Source organism: Brassica napus, chromosome C9, assembly GCF_020379485.1.
Source record: "Brassica napus cultivar Da-Ae chromosome C9, Da-Ae, whole genome shotgun sequence".
Taxonomy (NCBI): Eukaryota; Viridiplantae; Streptophyta; class Magnoliopsida; order Brassicales; family Brassicaceae; genus Brassica; species Brassica napus.
This window is the reverse complement of record NC_063452.1, coordinates 5,772,810-5,794,876: the sequence shown is the minus strand read 5'-3', so window position 1 is coordinate 5,794,876 and position 22,067 is coordinate 5,772,810. Positions and strand designations below refer to the sequence as shown.

Sequence of the window (22,067 nt, the reverse complement as noted above, 5' to 3'; positions counted from 1 at the left end):
AATGTTTACGTCTTTTCCATACAATCGCAGTTAATACAGTTTATTATTAAACTCTCATCTACCGGTGAATTTCCTTTGTTTTCGTCGTCACGTAATAGTTTTGTCATAACATAACACAATAAATGTGCTTGGTTGGAATATCCTGGTTATTGACCAATGACTTTTGACCCCAAAAAAAAAAAAAAAAACATTGACCAATGACCACTACAATAGAAACTGATCGCACAGCAAATAGCTTATAGTAATATGAGATATTGTTGGATTCACTCCCTAGGGGCTAGGGTGAACTTATAGGTTCACCAACCAATAGAATTTCGTTATTTCAAATTCGATATCTTTTAAAAATCGAAACAAAATATTGTAAAAATATTATGTTTTAAAAAAAAAAGTAGTTACAGAAAAAAAAATTAAAAAAAAAAATATATTTTTAACGTTGTCAGCAAAACACTAAATCCTAATCCATAAACCCTTGGGTAACCCGTAAACCATTGGATAAATCTTAAACTCTAAATAAAAAACACTAAAACCCTAAACCCTAAATCCTAATCCTGAACTCTAAATCCTTGAGTGTTTTAGTGTTTAGTGATTTTGATTTATAGTTTAGGATTTATCATAGAGTTTAGGGTTTACGCAAAGTTTAGGGCTTAGGATTAATGGTTTATGGATTAGGATTTAGGGTTTAATGTTATGCTGACAACGTTAAAAATATGTTTTTTTGTAATTACTACTATTTTTTTACTTTTTTTTTTTACCTTTAAATTTTAAAAACATAATATAATTTGACAATATTCTTTTTTTAAAAGATATCGAATATAAAATAAAACAATTTTATTGGTTGGTAAACCTAAAGGTTCAATTCAGGAGTTGAAAGAATAAGTCTACTAATATTTGTCTACCTGTTTAGTAATGGTTCAATTCATTATTAAACGATGTATACTATTGTTTGTCAGCAATTTTTATACAGGATTCAATGTCGAATAGAGGGAGAGAGAAATGTACTAGATGCTTAGATATTGTTTACTTGGATATTACATATGCATATATATATATATATAATATACAAAATGTAATTGTATGCCCACTTACAGGATGATAGATATTTGTTACTCACTTTTTTGATGTCGAGAAAGAAAGAATGATAGCCAAATAGGCCATGGCTAAATTATAGGCTAATAGGCCCGTTTAGAAACAAAGTATTGAAGCCCATCGACTTTATTTCCCCAGGTATTGTTTACGTAAAAATTATGATTTTATTCTCAAGAAAACATGCTACTTGCTCAAATTCTGAAGAATCAAAGTTCATTAGAACGGTAATTGGTATGTCACGGTTCAACGCATGCAGGCTGTGCTAGTGTTGATGATCATTACACTAGTAAAAATCCACCGCATAGCCATTACAACACAGTGGCTATAGATCCGAAATCCGTGGCTATAAAAAAAAGAGCCACACTTTTGGAAAGGAAAATTACTGTGGCTATAGCTTCGTGGCTGGAATAAAGACGTGGTTTATCGTGGCTATTAGCCATGCTTTTACCACGCTTCTTTTTCGTGGCTTAAATAGCCACGATAATAACATCTTAAACGTTGCTACTTTTAGTGGCTATTATAGCCACAACTTAACCACTAATTTAAAGTGGCTTTATAGCCACGATTTTGCCACTACGTTTCCGTGGCTATAAGAAGCCACAGTTTGTTTTTTATTCACGTGGTATTCTTTAGCAACGTTAGAACCATTTTTGTAAATGGTTTTCTTCTTTGTTCGGTTTCAATTTGCCAATTTGAACAATTTTTATTTCCATTCAAATATTAAAACATTGCACATTTTATAAAAACAGAAGTTGCATATATATATATAAAAGAGTAGGTTCAACATTACAAAAACATAGATAATTATACAAGGTAGAAGAGTTTTAAAGAGTCTAAGAAAAGACATAGTTAAAGAGTCTAAGAAGACTCTACCAAAAGATCAGCTAGAGTTTGATGAACCTTGTTACAAAAGAGAAGACATGAACCTAGTTAAGGCTGAGTAGTTGGGGCTTGAGGCTGAGCATAAGCTTGTTCAGTAGGTGCTTGTTGGGGACGAAGCGTTTGGAGGAGTTGATTGATCGCATCTCTTGTTGATGCAAAGTCCTGCTTCATCTCGGACACATCCTGCTTCACCTCAGCCACGTCCTGCCTCACACTTTGGAGGCTTGTCTCAAGTCCTCCCACACGCATCTCCAGCTCCAGGTTGCGGGCAAGACCATTAGGGACGCGTGAAGAAGGTGCTTGCTCCCTGTATTGGGCACTGTCGAGTCCATAAACATGTCCCCTCTTACCCTTAGCATTCTGTTGAACATAACATAAAATAATTTTAATAAACTCAGGTGGCTGTCAAGACTGTAAATAAACAGAACATAGCATAAGACATTGTAAACCACATTCTTAAGCAGCTCTAAGTCATATCTAATTCCACATACAAATCAGAACATAAAACAATTGAAACCTACTGTTTCTTTTTCAGGGCCGTGTCTATGTCACAATAAATAAACTATAAGCTCAAGTCTTTTTAACACAAACATAACATGTTCTCTACTATTTTTGTGTATGAAAGATACCTTTAGATAAGCTTTGTTTAACTTGAGGCGAGAAGGAGTAGATGATGCACTTGGACTCCCGGGTGATCCTTCAGTGTTAGAGAGCTGTGTGGCTTCCATCTCGGCTTGAGTAACCATCTCTTCAGCACGATAGTCCACAAAAGTCCCATCTGGTCGGGTGTGTGTCGCCCTGACTAGATCAGTGAATGATGGCCGTTCATTAGTACCAGACGCCACCATCTGCAAAAAAGGAAAATAAGTACAGGCGATTAGAAAAAAGAACAGTATTTAAAAGTATAGACATGGAAAGATACCATGTTATACTCAATCCTTACAAAAGACCTAGGTCCTGCATTATGCTTGTGGCAACCTTTACCCACAGTCATCGACTGATTGTCGCCGTACCCGTGGATAAGGAATAAAACATGCTTGATCACAATTACCTGCTCGTGGTACAATAACATCATAGTTTCAAATCATCGCTTTTCATGAATAATCAAATCCCAAACAAATAAATATATATATATATATATTTTTCATTTACCTAGTAATACAAAGGGATCATATTTTGCATATTGTCTTCGTGGTGAGACATCAACAAGACCAAATGGATGTATTCTCATACCGCGATTTTTTGTGGTGTCAAACCATGAACATTTGAAAACCATGACTTTCAGGCCAACATCACCATGATAATCCACCATCATGATCTCTTGTACGAGGCCATAGTAATCTGTCTCATTGGTTCCAGGCACACATACATCATAATGTTGAGTTCTCTTATTCTGACCGTGGTTATGAGTGTGAAAAGTGTATCCACGTGTGTGGTATATTGGTCAAGACCTATAACTACGCCTAGGACCTTGTATAAAATCCAACATCCACATAAGAAATGTGTAAAACTGGGTCGCATCATTAATCTGCAATACAATAACATTGTTATAAATTACAAATTTAATTAAATGAATTGTGGAACTTAATAATACAAAACAATAACTCACATAGTCTTTGCACCAATCAGCAAATTTGGTGTCTTTCGCTTTTTGCATTGCAGCTGGAGTAATATCAGGAACATTTAACGTCATATATTCTTCAAACATCTTGCACACAACAAAATCATAATTATGTAACTAGAAATATGTATTTATATTATATTTTTCATAATATTAAATTACCTTTCATATGGAGCGAATGTTTCACAGTTGAGCATCATAAATGTCTGAAGAACAGTGTTATTTTCATCATTCAACCAACCAGTTGAGTATTGACCACTAATTCTCCCTTCATGGTAAAACAAGGGTGGTACATCCGTATAATTGTATAAGAAACGAATATCACTCGGACCTTCTGGAATGCTTATGATTTCAGGATGCCCAAAAAAATTTGAGGAAGCATTTGAAATCTCCTCATTTATCCATTGTGCAACTATCGAACCTGCAATGCGTGCTTTGTTTTTGACCATCTTCTTCAAATGGTACATGTATCTTTCAAATACATACATCCACCTGAAATGGACAGGACCACCTAAGGCTACCTCATCTGGGAGGTGCACAAGAAGATGTTCCATAACATCGAAGAACGATGGAGGAAATATCTTTTCCAAGTTACAAAGCTTCACACCTATATTTGCCTTTAAAAAGACAACATCTGACTCTTTCAAAATCTTCGAAGAGATATCTCGGAAGAAGAGGGAAATATCTGTAAACAAAACATTAAAGTTAATTATAGCATCAATTATAGTAAATCATAAAATGATACAAACAAATAAATACCTCTAATCGCTGTGTGAACATTTTTGGGAAGGAGTTCAGCGAACGCAAATGAATATAGTTGTTCCATTATGACATGACAATCATAACTTTTCAGTCCATGTAGCTTTAAATTGCTTTCGTCAATAAATCGACTAAATTTGAGGGCGTATCCATCGGGAAATTTTATATCATTTTTCAACCACAGAAGGAATGCTCGTTTTCCCGCATTTGGCAGCCTGAATATTGGCACGGGCATCGTTCCATCCTCTTTCATCTCTAAATCCCGCCTTTTGCATAGTCCTGGAAGATCCAATCTGCTTTTGATGTTGTCTTTCGTCTTTCCAGGAGCATTTAACACCGTGTTCGTCAGATTATCGAAGAAATTTTTCTCAATATGCATGAAATCAAGACTATGCCGAAGAAGATGATTTTCCCAACACGGTAACTCCCAGAAGATACTCTTTTTAACTCCATATCCAGATATTGTCTTGGATGGGTTATCATGTCCATTCCCTCTACATTCCACAGATTTTGATAAAGCTTTTATATTGTTTATCCTTTCACGCAATATTTCTTCTCCGGTCAACCACGGTGGAGGAGGATCTAAAACTGTTTTTCCCCGTCTAAATGCTTGAGTGTTTTTCCGGTAAGGATGATCTACATCTAAAAACCTTCTGTGGCAATCAAACCAACTATGTTTCCTTCCGTTAGACAACCAGAATGCACCAGTCTCATCTTGGCAATATGGGCACGCCAACCGACCATGAGTCGTCCAACCTGAGAGCATTCCATAAGCTGGAAAATCGCTTATCGTCCACATCAAAATTGCTCGCATTTTGAATCTTTCTTTCATTGAAATATCATATGCCTCCACACCATCCCTCCATAACATCTGTAATTCTTCAATCAATGGCGGCCCAGGAATTAACACCGAAAGGTAAAAGAATTCTCTTTTCATACACATTCCCGGAGGCAAATTGTATGAAGTTACAATAACGGGCCAAAGGGAATCTGCTTCGCCCTTCATATCAATCGGATTAAACCCATATGTTGATAAGCATAGATAAATATTCTGGCTTTCAGTAGCAAATCCATGATATACCTCATTAAAGTGTTTCCACACTATGGCATCAGATGGTGATGCATTTCGTCTTCCGGAGTCACATGTTCCTTATGCCACCGCATATTGGAAGTTGTCTCCTCGAGTTGGTATAGACGTTTCAGACGATCTGCAATAGGCATGTAAAACATTCTCTGCTTTGGCTTGTTTTTTCCTTTTCCATTGTTCGGATAGTAGCGATCTTCTCCACAAAACCTACAACTAACCAACTTCGCATCTTCTTTCCAAAATAGCATACAATTCTTCACGCAAATATCAATCTTCTGTACGGGCAACCCAAGCCCTCGTGTCAGTTTCTTTGTCTCGTAATATGTTGCTGGAGCATTATTCGGCTGCGGAAGAGACAACTAAGTTATTCCGCCAAATTATAATCCGTCTTCACTTTCATCATCTGCGAGGCAAGAGATAACTGAGTTATTCCGTCTGCACACCCTTGGTAGAGAGGTTGACTGGCTGCTTCAAATGCTTTAAAAACACTATCACGATATGGCTCTACTACGTCCGTCTCTGCTATAGGTTCCGGTATGTATGGTGGCGTAATGTTCGCTTATACTTCTGGATTACCCTGGTAGTAATCTTCATGAGCATTCCAAGTAGGATTCTCCCACATTTTCTCTTCACCCATTGATTGATTCACTCTAGAACTCTCACCAACAGTGTAGAATTTCTCTCCGTGACTCGTCCAGACATAATAATTTCCCTTAAAACCGTATAAGAACAGATGTCTTGAGACAACTTTTGCATCTCGTTGCTTCACATTTTTGCATCGAGCACACGGACAAAATAACGTTTGCCGTTCCTCGTAATCTGCTTGACTACACGCAAATTAAAGAAATGCGTTAATGCCTCCTAGAAACACTTATGAAACGGAATTACTCTCAGGATCAATCCTTTGATTCATTCACTCCCTTGAATCAAAGTAGAAAGACATAGTTTTGTTTAGAAAGTTTGGTTGAAGAACAAAAGTTCTTAATGTTTCACACGGGGAGAGTATATATTTTAGAATTAGCCACAGTTTAGCCACGAAATGTCCGTGGCATTTTTAAAAATATCACTGCCAAACGAATCTTTCTCTGCTGCGAAGTGCATAAAATTAATATTGCCACGACACAGCCATGATAAAAGCGTGGCTATGCACACTATTGCACATAACAATGTCGTTTTGATGTCGACACAAAAAAAAATCTGGCCATGACTGTTTAAAGTGGCAAATTCGTGGCTATTAGACTTGCCACGAAAAACTTTGTGGCTATAGTAGCCACGGTTGTTTTTCGTGACTAGTTCGTGGCCTAATTTTAGGTTTACCGTGGCTATGTTGTTTCGTGCCTAAAACGTGGTGGGTTCGTGGCTTTTTCTTTATAGCCACGGTTTTGTAGTGCACTACCGTGGCTAAGCGATAGATTTTTACTAGTATTATGCAAATATACACGAGTTGAATTGTAACATACCGCTTATTTCAGCTAAGCTATATAACAATGCGTTTAGATTGCTAATGTTGGTTCTGCAATGGAAAAGTTCAATGGGGGGGGGGGGGGGGGGGGGGGTGTTGCCGGATCAGAAGATCGACGGTGTGGTATGATTATTAGAGACACAACAATGTCTCAATGTATTTACAAGTGTTCCTTGGTTTTGATTTATTTTCAACTAGAGCCATAGTTTTGTTATTGGATACCAATGGTCTTGTTATTGGCGGCCGATGCTTCAACGAGGAGTTCTCTTAGTGTCACTGATCTGAATGGGCAGGGATTCATCACTTGGAGTCGGACTTTGGATCATGATGTATTTTTCTCAAACCGTTATTGTAGATAAAAGAAGAACTTGCAGTTCCAAGGGTTCTAACTCATTGAATTTTTTTCATTCCTTAAGTTCAGATTAAGTCTATGGTGCTCATGTCATCACCCTTATGTCTTAGATCGTTGTCTGAGTCTATACTTACAGGAGCTAAATTCCTTTGAGACTTGGAGTTTAGAACATTTTTCTCTCGAAAAAGAATGGTGTCACTGTAGGCATTGCTATCAGTGTTACGAGGGACCATCGTTTCCAATCTTATATGGCGAATGGAAGTCCTCGCTAGTTGGAATCCACTATCCGAGCAGAGGCTGCCAGTGGAGTATCATGTCAGGCTGACACAACTAACATGTTGGTTGTCGAGCCTCTAGCATATTTCCTTGTTCATGTTCTGTTTTTGACACCTACTGTCTACTGATGTCCTTTCTTTTATAGTTTTTTACTTTTTTATTTTTTCGTACTTTTATGGTTTCACTCCTCTTTTAAGAGGTATGTGTGCTGTTAGGGAGGTATTATGTTTTTTCTGAACTTCAGATTATGAAATACAATCAGTGTTAAGAAAAAAAAATGTGAAGTGTGAAGTGAAAACTAAGCAATAAGAAAACGCTGATAAATCATAAAAGTGCCAAGTTAAAAGGGTTTGTTAAAAATAGTAAAAAAGGTAACCAACCAGTGGTAGTCTAGGCTAGTGGCAATCTCTTGGGGATTGATGTGTACCTACATCAGTTTTGGATTCGATTCTTCATGAAAACTAAATTATCATTATTTGGCCAGTTATGACTTGGGTTTTGGCCCAAGTGATTTATATGGTGAATTGTAACAGATGATCGGTTCACCCTCTGACATTAGTTGGAAGGTATTTCAACTCAGGTCAGACAGTGTGGTAGCCAATCCACTATGTAGCACTAAGTGCGTTCCTCGTAGGGCCGACCAGATCAACCGATAGGGTTTATCAAAAAAAATATAGTAAAAAAGCTTCCGCGTTTCCACAAATCTCAAACATGCAATCTCCCAGCCGGGAAAAGGGCATTTTTAGACCCCAACAATTCGCGTCGTGTTTTTTTAGACCCAAACAAAACATAAGTGCGAAATAATACCCAAATTGAGATATTTTTAAAAAATTAGACCCAAACTTTCCTTCGTAACATAAAATCCTACGTTGACTAACTTACTGTTAGTCTACTGTTAAACCATGCTTAGTCGGATAAAGGAAAAGTACCAATTTCAACCCGTACAATTTTGTTCGTGCCTTTTCAGACTTAAACAATGAGTAAATGCGATTTCATGCCCAAACAGAACAATAATTTAAATTTCATACCAGAACTTCAATATTAACATAAACTATTTTGACTAACGTTTGGTTAGTCAACCGACAATGACTCGAACTGACACCTGGAGAAGTACTAAACTGAGCATTAAACCATTGGGCTAAGGCAAGTTTTGCAAAGTTTACATATATATTAATCCATATAGGTACTGTGAAGATAAACCTTTGATTGTCTTATTCCTTGCTTCAATGACTGCGATTACCACTACAATCAAGATCAACGACACTCGATATGCTGACCCAGTGTCACCGCACCCCTCCATTAACGAGGAAGGGCTGCTATAGCTCACCGGAGCTGGGATTGAACAAGCAACACTCTAACTGCTCACAAGCGGGCTCCGTTACACTCGGCGATACTGTCTCTCTATCTTGATTGAACTAACATAAGACCTAATCAGCAAGATTCTCCTAATGACCTTATATACCGATCATATACACATGTGAATATAATGTGACTAAGCTATGAGACGATCACACATGTATCAGCCAACTTTAGAGTATTACAAACCTTCCGACTCATAAAGAGTCTCCCATCACTTAGCTATTACTCAGCTGAACTTCTCCTATGATCTTTATACTTGAATCCTTCAAGTATGAAATTCAAATTATCATTCAGTTTGAGTATGAAATCGCATTTACCCATTGTTCATGTCTGAAAAGGCACGACTAAAATTGTATGGATTGAAATCGGCACTTATTCCTTATCCGACTAAGCATGGTTTAACGGTTGACTAACGATAAGTTAGTCAAGGTAGGATTTCATGTTACAGAGTAAAGTTTGGGTCGAAATTTTTTAAAAAAAATCTCAGTTCAAGAATAATTTCGCACTTATGTTTTATTTGGATCTAAAAAAGCACTACGCAAATTGTTAGGGTCTAAAAATGCTTTTTTCCTTCTCCCAACCCAACTCGGTGTGGCCTGTAAGACGTGAGTAGACCCAAGGTTTGAACGGTGGAGCGTGGACCCTACTTTCTTTTATATCTGCATCCACTTTCCACAAATCTGCGCCGTCCATTTCCGAAATCGTTAGGTTTTAAAACCCAGATCGATGGTTGTGATGCAAACTAAGTATAACGCGCTGAAATACTAATTTGACCAACGACAAACAGTGAAAGAAATAATATCGAAAGTTTCATTTTTGAAGAAGAATATATATTTTTCAACTTGGGAGTTTGCTAAAACTTTATTCTGATTTTATAGTTATAGTTTTTAATTTTTATGATAACATAAAGAGAAAAAGAGTTATTCAATTTACGCTAAAAGTTTTTTTTTAACAACTTATTTTATTTATAAATATAAAATAGTATTACAGAAACTTGCAAATAAGAAAAACAACATTACATAATTAGGACAGAACTTGGGTTCACCCCCTAAGGTGAATTATACAATTCACCTCACTTCCCTAAACCAATTAAACTCCCACATAAGATTACTAGAAAAAAGGTATTAATTTTTTTTTAATAAATGGAAAATAGCTTTGTAAAAAAAAAGGAATTAACGTTGTTACGCCGTCCATCGTTCTTCTTCTTCATTGCTTTACACAAAACATAGGAATATAAGGGTTTGTCAAGCTTTAATCTCCAATTCTGTTCTTTCAAATCCTAATTCAATTTCAACTTCTGTAAGCTAAATCAACCACGTTCATCCATGGATTTCTGGAAAAGGTATCAAATAAGAGGAAGAAGAAGATGGAGAAAAAGGGCATCAAGTTAAGAAAATAAGTTTTTTTTGTTCGAATTGAACGTTTGATTAAATCTACAAACTAAGTGGATCTAAGAAGAAGTGCCCAAGAAGAAGAACAAGGAGATCGAGTAGCAGAGAACAAGCTACAAAGAAGTGAGAAGAAGAAGAAGAGACTTGAGCCACAAGAAACAAAAAAGTGAAGAAGAAAGGTGAGTGTGAGAACAAAAACAGAGTAAGTGAGTAACCAAGAACAAAGAGAGTAACAGAGAATAAGCTACAAAGAAGTGAGAAGAAGAAGAGACTTGAGCCACGAGAAACAGAAAAGTGAAGAAGAAGTGTGAATGTGAGAACAAAAACAGAGAGTAAGTGAGTGAACAAGAGAAACAAAGATGATGGAGAGGCTGGGCTGGCCGAGAGTATTTGAGTTGAGTGGAGAGGTCTTTGTTATCTCTCCATAATTTTGTGAGAGGTCATCCTGATCTCTTGAAGAAGAAGCAGACCGAGACTTGCATTGCGAGGTTTAAGAAAATAAGAATAACAGCCAGAGCTATAAAGCCCAAGTAGAGGAACGCTTGCAACATTTACAAATCTGAATCACGCTATGGGTATATATGTTCTGCAAGCTTTATTTCTATCAATTGGTCACTAAAATATTGGTCCCAAAGAGAAGAGGAAGATTAACAGAAATCAGAGTGATATGGTAGTTTATCTCTAAGTGGATTCAATACAACGCTTGCAACGTTGGGTGATTCATGCACCACAACGTTGGGTGATTTACATTCTATTATATCATGTTCAACTTTTCTTGTTGAAATCTTATGTTCTTACTTTTAATATCTCACTCTCGCATGTTTTTTTTTTCTGTCGAAACTCAAACATGTTTGTTCCAACAAACCTGCCAATGTTCCAACGTCAACCTCTAGTGTTAATCTATATATTATTTTGTTTAGTTTGTTTTTGTTTCACCTGAGACTTGCATACGAGATTCATCCTGACTAGCGGGAACAGTTTCTTGACCATTTAAATGACTACTTCCCATTGCAACTATATAGAAAAATACAAACAATAGTTAAAAATTATTCTAGATAACATATAACCATGAGGAGTAAAACAAAAAGGTTCATACATCACGATTTGGCTTTATTTTTGTCTGAAATTGTGGGAATGATGAAAAATAAATTTAGATGTCCCCCATAACAAGCTAAGCAATAGAATGTCTCAATAATACCTTTGATTCATTCACTGGAACCCCACCAACGTGTATGACTTCATCAAAATTATTTTCTTTCTATAATTATTACTTATTGCAGAATAATTGTGACTTCAATGGTGTGGCAATAATCATTAGTTATTGATTTTTTTGTCACCATCAAAAATAAAGCAACAAAAGCATAGAATAACCTAATTGACTCAATCTCCCTATTGCTCATATATAAACGTGATAATCAGAATATCTAAAAGAAAATCAAATATGATCATACATAGACATGATTAAAGATCTAATAACTCTAGTTATACTTATAACTACACGATCAAGATATATATATATATATATATATAACAAACAATAATTAAACTTGGGGATAATTATGTTAATTGAGTGATGAAGTAGCTCAAACCTGCAAGTTACGTTAAGAATTATTTGGATGTTTTTGGGATAAAAAAGAAGAAGAAGCCGAAGAATGAAGAAGGAGAAATCAGATCAAAACTCTTAACGGAACCGTCATACGTTAATTCCTTTTTTTACAAAGCTATTTTTCATTTATTAAAAAACAATTAATATATTTTTTCTAGTAATCTTATGTGGCAGTTTAATTGGTTTAGGGAAGTGAGGTGAATTGTATAATTCACCTTAGAAGGTGAACCCAAGTTCTGTCCACATAATTATTAGGACAGAACAACGTCCCAAAGGAAATAAAGTTTGAAGAAGAGTTGATTGTTCTTTGAGCTTCATATGTAATAGCAAACCTGTCCTTTTCCTTACGCCTACTTGATCTCGATCTCTTACGATTTTCATATTTGGCTATCATCCATAAGATGAGACTCCAAACCTTACATCGTAACATAATTTCCATAAACACCAATTCCTCTTGTTGTATAACATCGGCCAACTTGCAATTTAGATCTAAAAATAACTTTCCGTAAAGAATCTAATATGTTGATTCTTTAGATAAAAATAGAAACTGAAGCTGCCAACTTTCAACGATTATACCAACATCGCTATGCAACAAAGGGAATGCATCTCCATTTCCAAACCATTGTCTTCTCCATAGTAATTGATCATAATTACATTAAAATATATTTAATATACTAAACTCCGGTCGGAAAAGCGATATATGACGTCAGCAGAGTTTGACTCCTCTGTTTCATCTTTTAAACCAAACCCCACGCACAGTCTATCCCTCTCTCTCTCTAACATACGCCACAGAGCTGGGAATTTGGGTCATTACCCGCGGGTCCCGCCCCGTTTGATCCGCTGCGAGACGGGTGCGGGTCAATCGATTTACAAATTTCAGCATGCGGGTGCGGGTGTGGATTGAGTCGATTTTTAGCAGGGTGGATGCGGGTCAACCAAATTTGAGTCGCGGGTACCCGCCGACCCGCAAAATAAAAAAAATTATTATTTTTTTTAAATTTTTTTAAAATAAATAAAAATAAAAATACAAATATGTAAAAATATATATAAATTAATGAAAAATATATAATTTAAATTATAAATGTATAATTTTTATTATAAAAAGTAATTAATTGATAATAAAAATAATTATTTATTAAATTTAATATTATCTGCGGGCCCCGCGGGTTACCGCAATCTTAGCGGGACGGGTGCGGGTGTACGATTTTTCTTTCGCGGGTTATGCGGGTCGGAATTTTGAGTTTAAAAAATAGAGTCGATCCGCGGGTTGGCGGGTCGCGGGGCGGGTTGACCAGCAAAGGCCAAGCAAAATGAGGAAAGATGATCTCTACATCGCCGTACCTACTTTCTTCCGATGTCCCATCTCTCTCGACGTCATGAAATCTCCGGTAAGTCTTTGCACCGGCGTTACCTACGACCGCGCCAGCATCCACGGTGGCTCGACGGCGGAAATAACACTTGTCCAGCGGCGATGCAGATTCTCCACAACAAAGATTTCACACCTAACCGGACTCTTCAGCGTCTCATCGAGATTTGGTCTGACTCTGTTCACCGCCGAGCTTGCGCTGAATCAGCTGCTCCGACGAGGAACTAGATCGCCGACGCGATCGATAGAGTGAAGATCGAGAAGGAAGAGCGGTATGACCGAGAGATTTTGTCGAATATTCTCCGATTCGCGAGAGAGTCCGGTGATAACAGAGCATTTCTCGCCGGAAAAGATGACTTCGTGCGTCTTCTCGTGGATCTGATAGATTTTTCAAAACTATCTCCGCCGCTAAATTACTGGTTGTTCTCGAACCAAAATCTCGGACCGGAGACGGTTTTCGAATCTGATTTTAAAACCCGGTCGAAAACGTTTAACGGTAATCGTCTCTTTGTTTCAAACCGGGAATGTCGAATTGAAAATCGACTGCGCCGGTTTACTTGAATTCATAACCGTGGACGGCGAATCAAAGCTGTTAATAGCCGAGAGAGACGGTTTAGTCACGGAGCTAACGAAATCGATGAACGGAGACTCCGATCCGAGATTAATCGAAGCATCGTTATCCTTCTTGATCGCAATCAGCTCACCGAAACGCGTGAAGCTCGATCTAATCCGAGAGAAAGTCATCACGAATCTCACGAAGTTGTTAACAGATGATGCGACGGCGTTTTCGGTGACGGAGAAATGTTTGAAGCTTCTCGAGAGTTTGGCATCCACCAAGGAAGGCAGATTGGTTATTTACGGCGGAGACGGTGAATGTTTGAAAACGGTGGTTAAGAAAGCTGATGAAAGTATCGACGGTGGCGACGGAGCATGCCGTGACGGTTGTTTGGAGCGTCTGTTATCTTTTTATGGAAGAGAAGGCGCTTGAAGCTGTTATGAGTACTAACGGCGTTACGAAGATTCTGTTACTACTGCAGAGTAATTGCTCTGCCGCGGTTAGGCGCATGTTAACGGATCTTCTTAAAGTCTTCAAGGTGTGTATTCAAGATCTTGCCTTGCAGCTTACGATACCAGAACGACACATATCGTGCCGTTTTGATTCATTTCTTTTACTCACTAGGGTTCTTTAGAAGTTGATTTGTTGAGGAACTATAATTGTAAACAAATTGAAATTCTGAATAGTGAATATAAACAAAAAAAAGAAGAAGATTAAATTGATTGCTCAACGAATGTGTAGTCTATAGTTCTATTATTAAAGTAAAATCAAATAATGATGTTCTTGAGTTCTCCAATCATATTGTGTTCGTATCACTGAGATATGAAATTGCTTTTTCTAAATACGAATTTTAACATATTCTGTTGGAAATAGGTCCAAACCTATGTCAAGAAGCTGAATACGTCATATAGTTCCACGGCTTGTAACGATGTTACATGTGATTTCAATTTCGACTTTAGAAGATTCGAATACATCACACACGACATAGACATAAAAGCCTATATAAGTCCTAATCATCTTTTTCTTCTCCCTCATCTCGTGATAATAATTTTATGCGTTGGATATTCCATACAAAATCTCAAAATACAACACCCACTATGAAAAACGTGATTATGGTTTGTTTACCATCAAGAGAGACTTCTAGAGACAATACGATATTGTGTATTTGACTATTACTTGTATGATACTATCTTATCAAAATGTAGGTAAGTTTAAAGGCTGTGAGGGTCTCGGGGAAGTTCCCGGGGGAACCCATGGCCATGGATAGCTAGTTGGCTCTATGGAATATAAAAAATAAACTATTTAGATTCACATTGTTAGATGTTGACTAACGTTTGTTAGTGTTGCTATTTTTATATGATTCCTACACCGATAGATATTAAAATGATGCAATTATTGTAAACTCTTAACTAGTCCAACTTTGAGACCTGACCTTTGACTCCTGTATTCCAATGAGACCAGCCAGAGTTGACAAACCGCCGACAATGTATGAAAACTTTTTCGATATCTGTTTTAATATTTTTCAATTGTTTGGGTCACAGGAAAAGTCGTGAACAGAGATTTTTAAATGCGTTGTGAAGCCGGCCAATTGAACATTGAACCATTTGGAATGTGACTGGTTGTAGCTTATAAGAAATACAGCAAGATTAAAAGTATGGCTTGGTTAAAACAGTCGACTATACATGATTATGATATATATCAAAATTTTCTAGTCATAACAAAAGTATTGTTTTTTCTTTCTGTTTGCATAACAGAAGTATTGTTTATACAATAGTTTTTGTTGTGAAAGAGAAATTAAAAATGGAATTTTATACCAATACAGTTTATACTCGAACACAATTCGATAAATCTAAAGCTTAAACAATTTATAAATACTACTAGATGTTGGCAATCTATTTTCACTTCGGTAATCTTCTATATCAAATAATAATTGTGCTGATAGTCTGATACCTTGCAGAGGAAAGCACACTTGCATGTTGCATCTAATAACTCAATACATGTAATTGCATTGGTTTTCTAGGTTTCTTAAAAACTTGTAATAGTTGACAATGCTTTATACTGGAACTTAGCCGACACAAGAAAACCACTTCAACCTGATGCAACCACTTGAACTGTTAGCATCCGATGTTGGAACTCGTTTTTGACAAAGTGGTGCAGACTATTTTTCGATGGATTTTTCAATAGAGACGTTTGTCGAAAAGACCGGAATTTGGGCACGATGTAATCATCACCGTGAACACTATGCGTTAGTGTATTTGTTGGTCAAAATCAGAGTTGTGTTGAATGAGAAATGGAGGTCCAAAGTGAATGATATGTAAAGCTTATAAAGTTTTAAATTTGGCTAAGTATAAAATATTTACCAAATGGATCACTTTGGATATTTGGGTTAGAATTTAATTTTAAATTTGTTAATGGGACATTATGTCAATTAACTTATTTAGTTAATTTTATTCTTGATAAACCCAAACAAAATATATTAAAATTTGGTGACTTGGTCAAAGTCACAATATTACTTTGCAAACTAACCTTCAAGATCAAGGAAAACAATTCCATAATTAGAATTGATATGTACGTTAGTTGACTCCTCTAATTTGCATAACGTGTACTATCACTTGTGCAGTTTTCTACGCACGGAGAAATAACAATTCTCCATATTTCTTTTTTCTTTTGATTTGTTATTTTGAGTCTGAGAGTATACACAAAACTAGTTTTGTCAGGCTTCTGATAGAGTGACACAAATCAGAATATTTTTTGCAGTTGTATCTTGGGATTCACTACGTTATTGAACCGTCGCACTACGAGCGTATTTTGAATTAAAGAAAGAGATAATATCTCGCCTCTGTAATTGAATCATCATTTTCTTAATCTTTGGTATAATCTTATCAAATTTATTCTGTACAATGTTCAGTTCTCCGTAGTTTTATATAATACGGTCTCATCATCCAAAACGTTCGTTATGTTTTTACAATCTCAATAGTAATTTTCTTGCCACAAAAAAAACTATGGACTTCAGACTGACGAGGAGCCACATATATACTAACAGGTTAAGAAAAATGGGCTTATACTTGTATTGGGCTCACAATTTAAATGCTCGGCCCATTTATAAGTTAAAAGGTCAACAACATACGAGAGCTGGGTTTTATTATTCTCCTTCGTAGGGTTCTTCTTCTTCATTCTCATTTTCCGATCGATTCGCCGTCGCAGAAATGACGAAGCTCAGGAAGCTCGGCCGGCACACGGGTCACCGTATGTCCATGCTCAGGTTTCTTCATTGTCGATCCTCTTGTTTTCTTAGCAACTTTCTTTAAACTTTTATCTGGATTGATCTAGAGCGTGGTTCTTTTTTTTTTTTTTTGGTTTCGTATCAAATTCTTATCAGGACGCTGGTATCCCAATTGGTGAAACACGAGCGAATCGAGACCACTATCACTAAGGTACTAATCTAATTTATTTATCTGGAGGTTTAGATCTGCACCAGTGGTGTTACTTACATTGGTTTCGCAGTGTGTCTTGTCCTTAAAAAACGTTTCTCGATTCTGTAGGCTAAAGAAGTTCGTCGTCTTGCTGATAACATGGTTCAACTAGGCAAAGAGGTAATTGATTCGTTATTTTCTTACAACTTAGCAATACATAATCGATGGGTACTTGGCTTTGGAACTGTAATCGAGGCTCAAGTGCTCACTAATCTTGGGTTTAACCTCTCATTGGGATAAAAGTGTTTTAGATGATTTCTTATTTGCTTGAGATAAAATGATTTGATTACAGGGCTCACTGGATGCAGCTAGGCGAGCTGCTGGGTTTGTTAGAGGAGACGATGTGATTCACAAGATCTTCACAGAGTTTGCTTATCGATACAAGTGAATCTTCGAAATATTGATTTTCTTTCTAATCTCTTCCTAAGTAGTCTGTTTCATGAGCTTTATCCTATGTGTTAAAAACAGAGATAGAGCTGGTGGGTACACGAGAATGCTTCGCACTCGCATACGAGTTGGCGATGCTGCCCCAATGGCCTATATCGAGTCAGTAAACAACTCTCTTTTCTTATTTTTGGAAACTTCACAGTGTGAGCTAACTTGTATTACTTTACAGGTTTATCGATAGAGAGAACGAGCTAAGACAATCAAACCCACCAACACCTCAACCGCCACAACGAGTGCCGCTTGACCCATGGGCTAGATCCCGTCTCATGAGGCAGTACGCACCACCAAAGGAGGAGAAAAATTCTGATTCCGATCTATAAACAATAACATCTCTTCTGCTCTGCTCTCACACACCAAGAGATCATGTTTTTGTTCCTCCTTCCCCATGCTGTCTCTCCTTGAACCCATACCTTGTTTGTTACACTATCATTCAATACATGTTTGACAATAATAACTTATTACCATTTTGGTTGAATGTAAGTTTCCTAAAACCGCCTTTACAACATCAAGCAGGCATCGAAGGCCATTCATCAGCCTGAATAAAATTGGCTATAGAGTAAACATCAACATGCTTCTCAGGTATCTCACTACTCCATGGAACCCTCTTCGACCTAACCGATCCCGTACCCGTGTTCATATACTCACCGTAATACAAAGTCTTCAGCGCGAAATCCCCGCTCCAAGGCATCCATCCATCAGGACTAACCAAAGACTCAAGGTCACAATTCACAAAAACTGTCCTCGAAAACTCCTTCCACGGCCTCCCCAAGTAGTTCTTATGCCCCTTAGGGTTAGCTTGAAACTCCTTCATGTACTCCTCGGTTCCGTTAACCGAACAGTTCGAGAACACGAACCCTGTGGACTGCGCCGCGTCGATCCTCCCGTGCGCTGTGATGACGTTATTTGCGCCCCCTCCTCCTAGTTTGGAATGTTTTGACGCGATTAAGATATCGCAATCTTGGAACACGGCAGCTGAGTTGCCGAATATGAAGTCTACGTTGCCTTGGATACGACATTGTTTGTAGAATTGGCGTAGAGAGTGTGCGTAAAGAGTGTCTTGGTTCCCAAGTAACTCGCAGTTTTCGAGTATTGAGAAATCGCTGTCTGACCTAAACGCAACCGCTTGGTGCGCGTCTGCTCCTGCCGTGTTCTCTATGGTTAAATCACGAGCCATGAATCCATCGCCAAGAACTCCTATACAAACGACCGAAAACATGTTAAGTCACGGGGTTCTGTCTCTAGTGGAACCAAGAACAGTCACATTCAATCAGTGACAGCTGGAATTTTAAAATTAAATATTATTTCCGTTTCAAATTGACATATATATTAAAACATATTAAATTATAATTATCACTGCATTATTTTTTATAATTGTTTTTCATAATTTTTTACCAATAGAAATTTAATAAACCCAATCTTTTTTTTTTGAAATTTATAATTTATTAAAAATAATGTATTGAATTATAAACATATTTTTTTGAAATGTTTTTTTTAAATGAATATTTGTGACGTGGCAGACCAAACTCGGTTACTACAAGAACAAAACTTGCGTTTGACTTTATTGTCCGAAAACAGTAACATTTATATTAACTCACCGACAGTTGCGGAGTTGTACGTTGTCATCCCTGGTTGCCCTACATTCAATGACCCTGTAATTACCGTTTTGCCCATCCCGTCACCGATGAAGACGACGTTCTTTTTCTCAAACGGAACCCTAACGGTTTCCTCATACACGCCTTCTCTAATCCCTATCACAAACTTAACGTCTCCGTTACTTTCCGGTGCTGCGTCAACGGCTTCCTGCACCGTCTTATAACCACACCCTTTCCCTCCGTCTTTACACACCGTAACGTCTTCCTTTAAACCGGACGGAAAACTCAAACCAGCCTCCTTAACCGGACCCAAACTCGGTTCAGTTTTCTCCCAAAACCCGTCTCGTTCCGTCGCTGGCTGGATCCACGAAACGACGTCGTCTCCGAAGTTATCGAAGGACACCATCATGCTCAAAGCGGCGCCGGTGAGTTTCACGAGATCGTTGAGGAACGTGATGGTGTCGACGACTTGCTTCGTGCCGTTGACGGTTTTGAGACCTGACCAGCAGTCGTACTGGTAAGCGAGAGCTGCGCTCATCCACGCACGTGCGTCTTTGATTCCCCCGCTCGTGACCGCGATGTCTGACGACTCCGTGCGGTGCTGGGAGTAAGAGAGTATCTCTAGGCATATGGTGGCGATGTTCGTGCGGTTTTTATCCCCTGCGGAGGAGTCTAGGATAGATTTGATCTGAGACTGGCCGGACTTGAGACTCTCGTAGGAGACTGAGATCGCGGAGTGGATGATCTGAACCGGTTTAGGATCTTGCGGGACCAGACCCGGTTTGGAGAGGGAGGAGAAGCAGTGGTCTGGGAAACGCGTGGCGTTACACGCGAGGCGGATCTGAGCGGTTGGAGGAGGGGGAGGTTGTTGTTGTGTGTTGTGACTGTTGTGGGAGGATTTGGAGACGGTGGCGTAGAGAATGAGGGTTAAGAGGAGGAGTAGAATGGCGGATACGGCGATGATGATGAGGATGTAAGTTCGGGGAGGGAGGTTTTTCCGGTGAGGTTTAACGGCGGAGGAAGCTAGTGGAGTTGAGGAGGAGGTGGAGAGAGAGTGCGGGAGTTTCGGAAAATCCATTGGAGGAAGAGAGAGATATATTTGTGTATATATATGTATGTAAATGCATGAATATTTATCATAATAATTAATATAGAGATGGTTAAATCACCCTTAAATCAATGCAGGACATTTTGGTATAGGTTTGGGTTGGATATTTCGGATAGAGGTTATTGGGATATCTATTTAGAAACTGAAAATTTTCATTTTAGATTGGTTGGGAACTTGGGATATTTTTGGATTCGGATAAAAAAATAGAAACCGCCTTTTTAACATAAAAATTATATAGAAACCTTATTTAGTTTCAGTTTAGTTATTTTGGATAGTTTAAAGAAAATACTTGATATTGTGTCTATGAGTTGATTTGGATAAAAACCAAGGTTAATTAGATTATTTTGAATATAATATTTGAATATTTTTGGATAGTTTAAATACTTTTTGATAATTTGGGGTTTTTTAATACTTTCAAATATTTTTAATAGATTTTTAAATTTTATATATATATATATTATATATATATGGGTATATTATATGGTTTCTATCCAGTTATTTCATATATAAAAATAAAAATATATATATATAAGAGCCTTGTCTGATTTTGGTTTTCGGTTCTTTTAATTTGGTGCCGGTTTTTGTTTTTTTTTGCTTATGCCTATTTTCTGGGTTTTGCCCTTTTTACTTTTACTAGGGGCGGATCCCTGCGCAAGCGCGGAGTTGTTGAGTTGAATATTTTTTTTTTACCATTTGTTGCGACAATTAGACTACTTGGATCGAATGCAAACTTTTTGCTAAGTTTTTGTCATAATTGTATGAATCATATCGTCTGAAACGATGATATATTGTTAGGCCGTAAAAGATTTTTAATTTAACATAAGGTTAAGATAAATGCATAGTTTAAATGAGCTTGGAGTTATAAAATCGGGCCATATATGTTCCTTTTCTCGGTGGTGAGGGAAATCGAATAACTGTTTATCTTTGACCAAAAAAATAGATGTTTCTTTTTCGAGCTTTTTAGTTGTCCGCTGTGAATCTGAAATGAAGGCGCCATTCCTGTTGTAGAATTATTTTTGTTTTTAGTAAAGAATCAGTACATGAAGGTGTTTTTATTGTAATTAAATGTTTATTTTGTTGCCTGGTATTGACGCAGATTAGGAATTGTTGGCGAAAGTCTCATCATCTTCGTTTAAACCTGCAAAAGTGAGTTTTGTAAAAAAGAGTGTTTTTTACCTTAATTTTGGTGAGGAGAAGAGAAGCAGAGCTGGTGTATGCAGTATTATATAATAAAAATCATGCATGTCTTTGCTAAAATAAAGCTTATGGTTATTGTTTGTGCAGCGTATTCATATAGACCATGATAATGTGAAGACAGTTCAAGTTTAAACCTAGGAGACACCTTAATACTAAACGGACAAAGCCACCTTATGTGCAGCTTGCTGCATGATTATGCAAATAAAAAAAAACTGATTCTTCATTTTAAGAAACATTTGGTGCCCAAAGTGGAGTGATGGTAGCTCAAGTTGAAGAATAAAGTGGAGTAAAACACTGGAACTTGAATATCCCACCAGTAAAAATCTACAGCCCTAAGTCCCTCATGAGTCTTCCAATATGAGAGTTGTCTTGGTGCTGGCATCCCCGCTTACATAAGTCGCACATACTCGCGACTTCAGAGATGAAGTGGTGTTAACATAACTTTCT

At 37.3% G+C, this 22,067-nt stretch overlaps 2 protein-coding genes and 1 pseudogene across 2 annotated transcripts; 2 read left to right on the top strand and 1 right to left on the bottom strand.

Annotated features, from left to right (window-relative positions):
- Nucleotides 1–12,754: 12,754 nt before the first annotated feature.
- On the top strand, nucleotides 12,755–14,579 carry LOC106405030 (annotated as a pseudogene).
- A 2,336-nt stretch (nucleotides 14,580–16,915) lies between these two features.
- On the top strand, nucleotides 16,916–18,198 carry LOC106406323 (50S ribosomal protein L17). Its single transcript, XM_013846953.3, has 6 exons — nucleotides 16,916–17,065; nucleotides 17,183–17,237; nucleotides 17,346–17,396; nucleotides 17,569–17,660; nucleotides 17,745–17,822; nucleotides 17,893–18,198. The coding sequence occupies exons 1-6, from the start codon at nucleotides 17,010–17,012 to the stop codon at nucleotides 18,041–18,043; spliced, it is 483 nt and encodes a 160-aa protein (XP_013702407.1). The 5' UTR covers nucleotides 16,916–17,009; the 3' UTR covers nucleotides 18,044–18,198.
- On the bottom strand, nucleotides 18,162–20,471 carry LOC106406322 (probable pectinesterase/pectinesterase inhibitor 64). The gene is made up of 2 exons (XM_013846952.3): nucleotides 19,319–20,471; nucleotides 18,162–18,917 (listed from the first exon to the last, which is right to left on the bottom strand). Exons 1-2 carry the CDS (start codon nucleotides 20,391–20,393, stop codon nucleotides 18,229–18,231), a joined length of 1,764 nt encoding a protein of 587 aa, XP_013702406.2. The 5' UTR covers nucleotides 20,394–20,471; the 3' UTR covers nucleotides 18,162–18,228.
- Nucleotides 20,472–22,067: the final 1,596 nt, after the last annotated feature.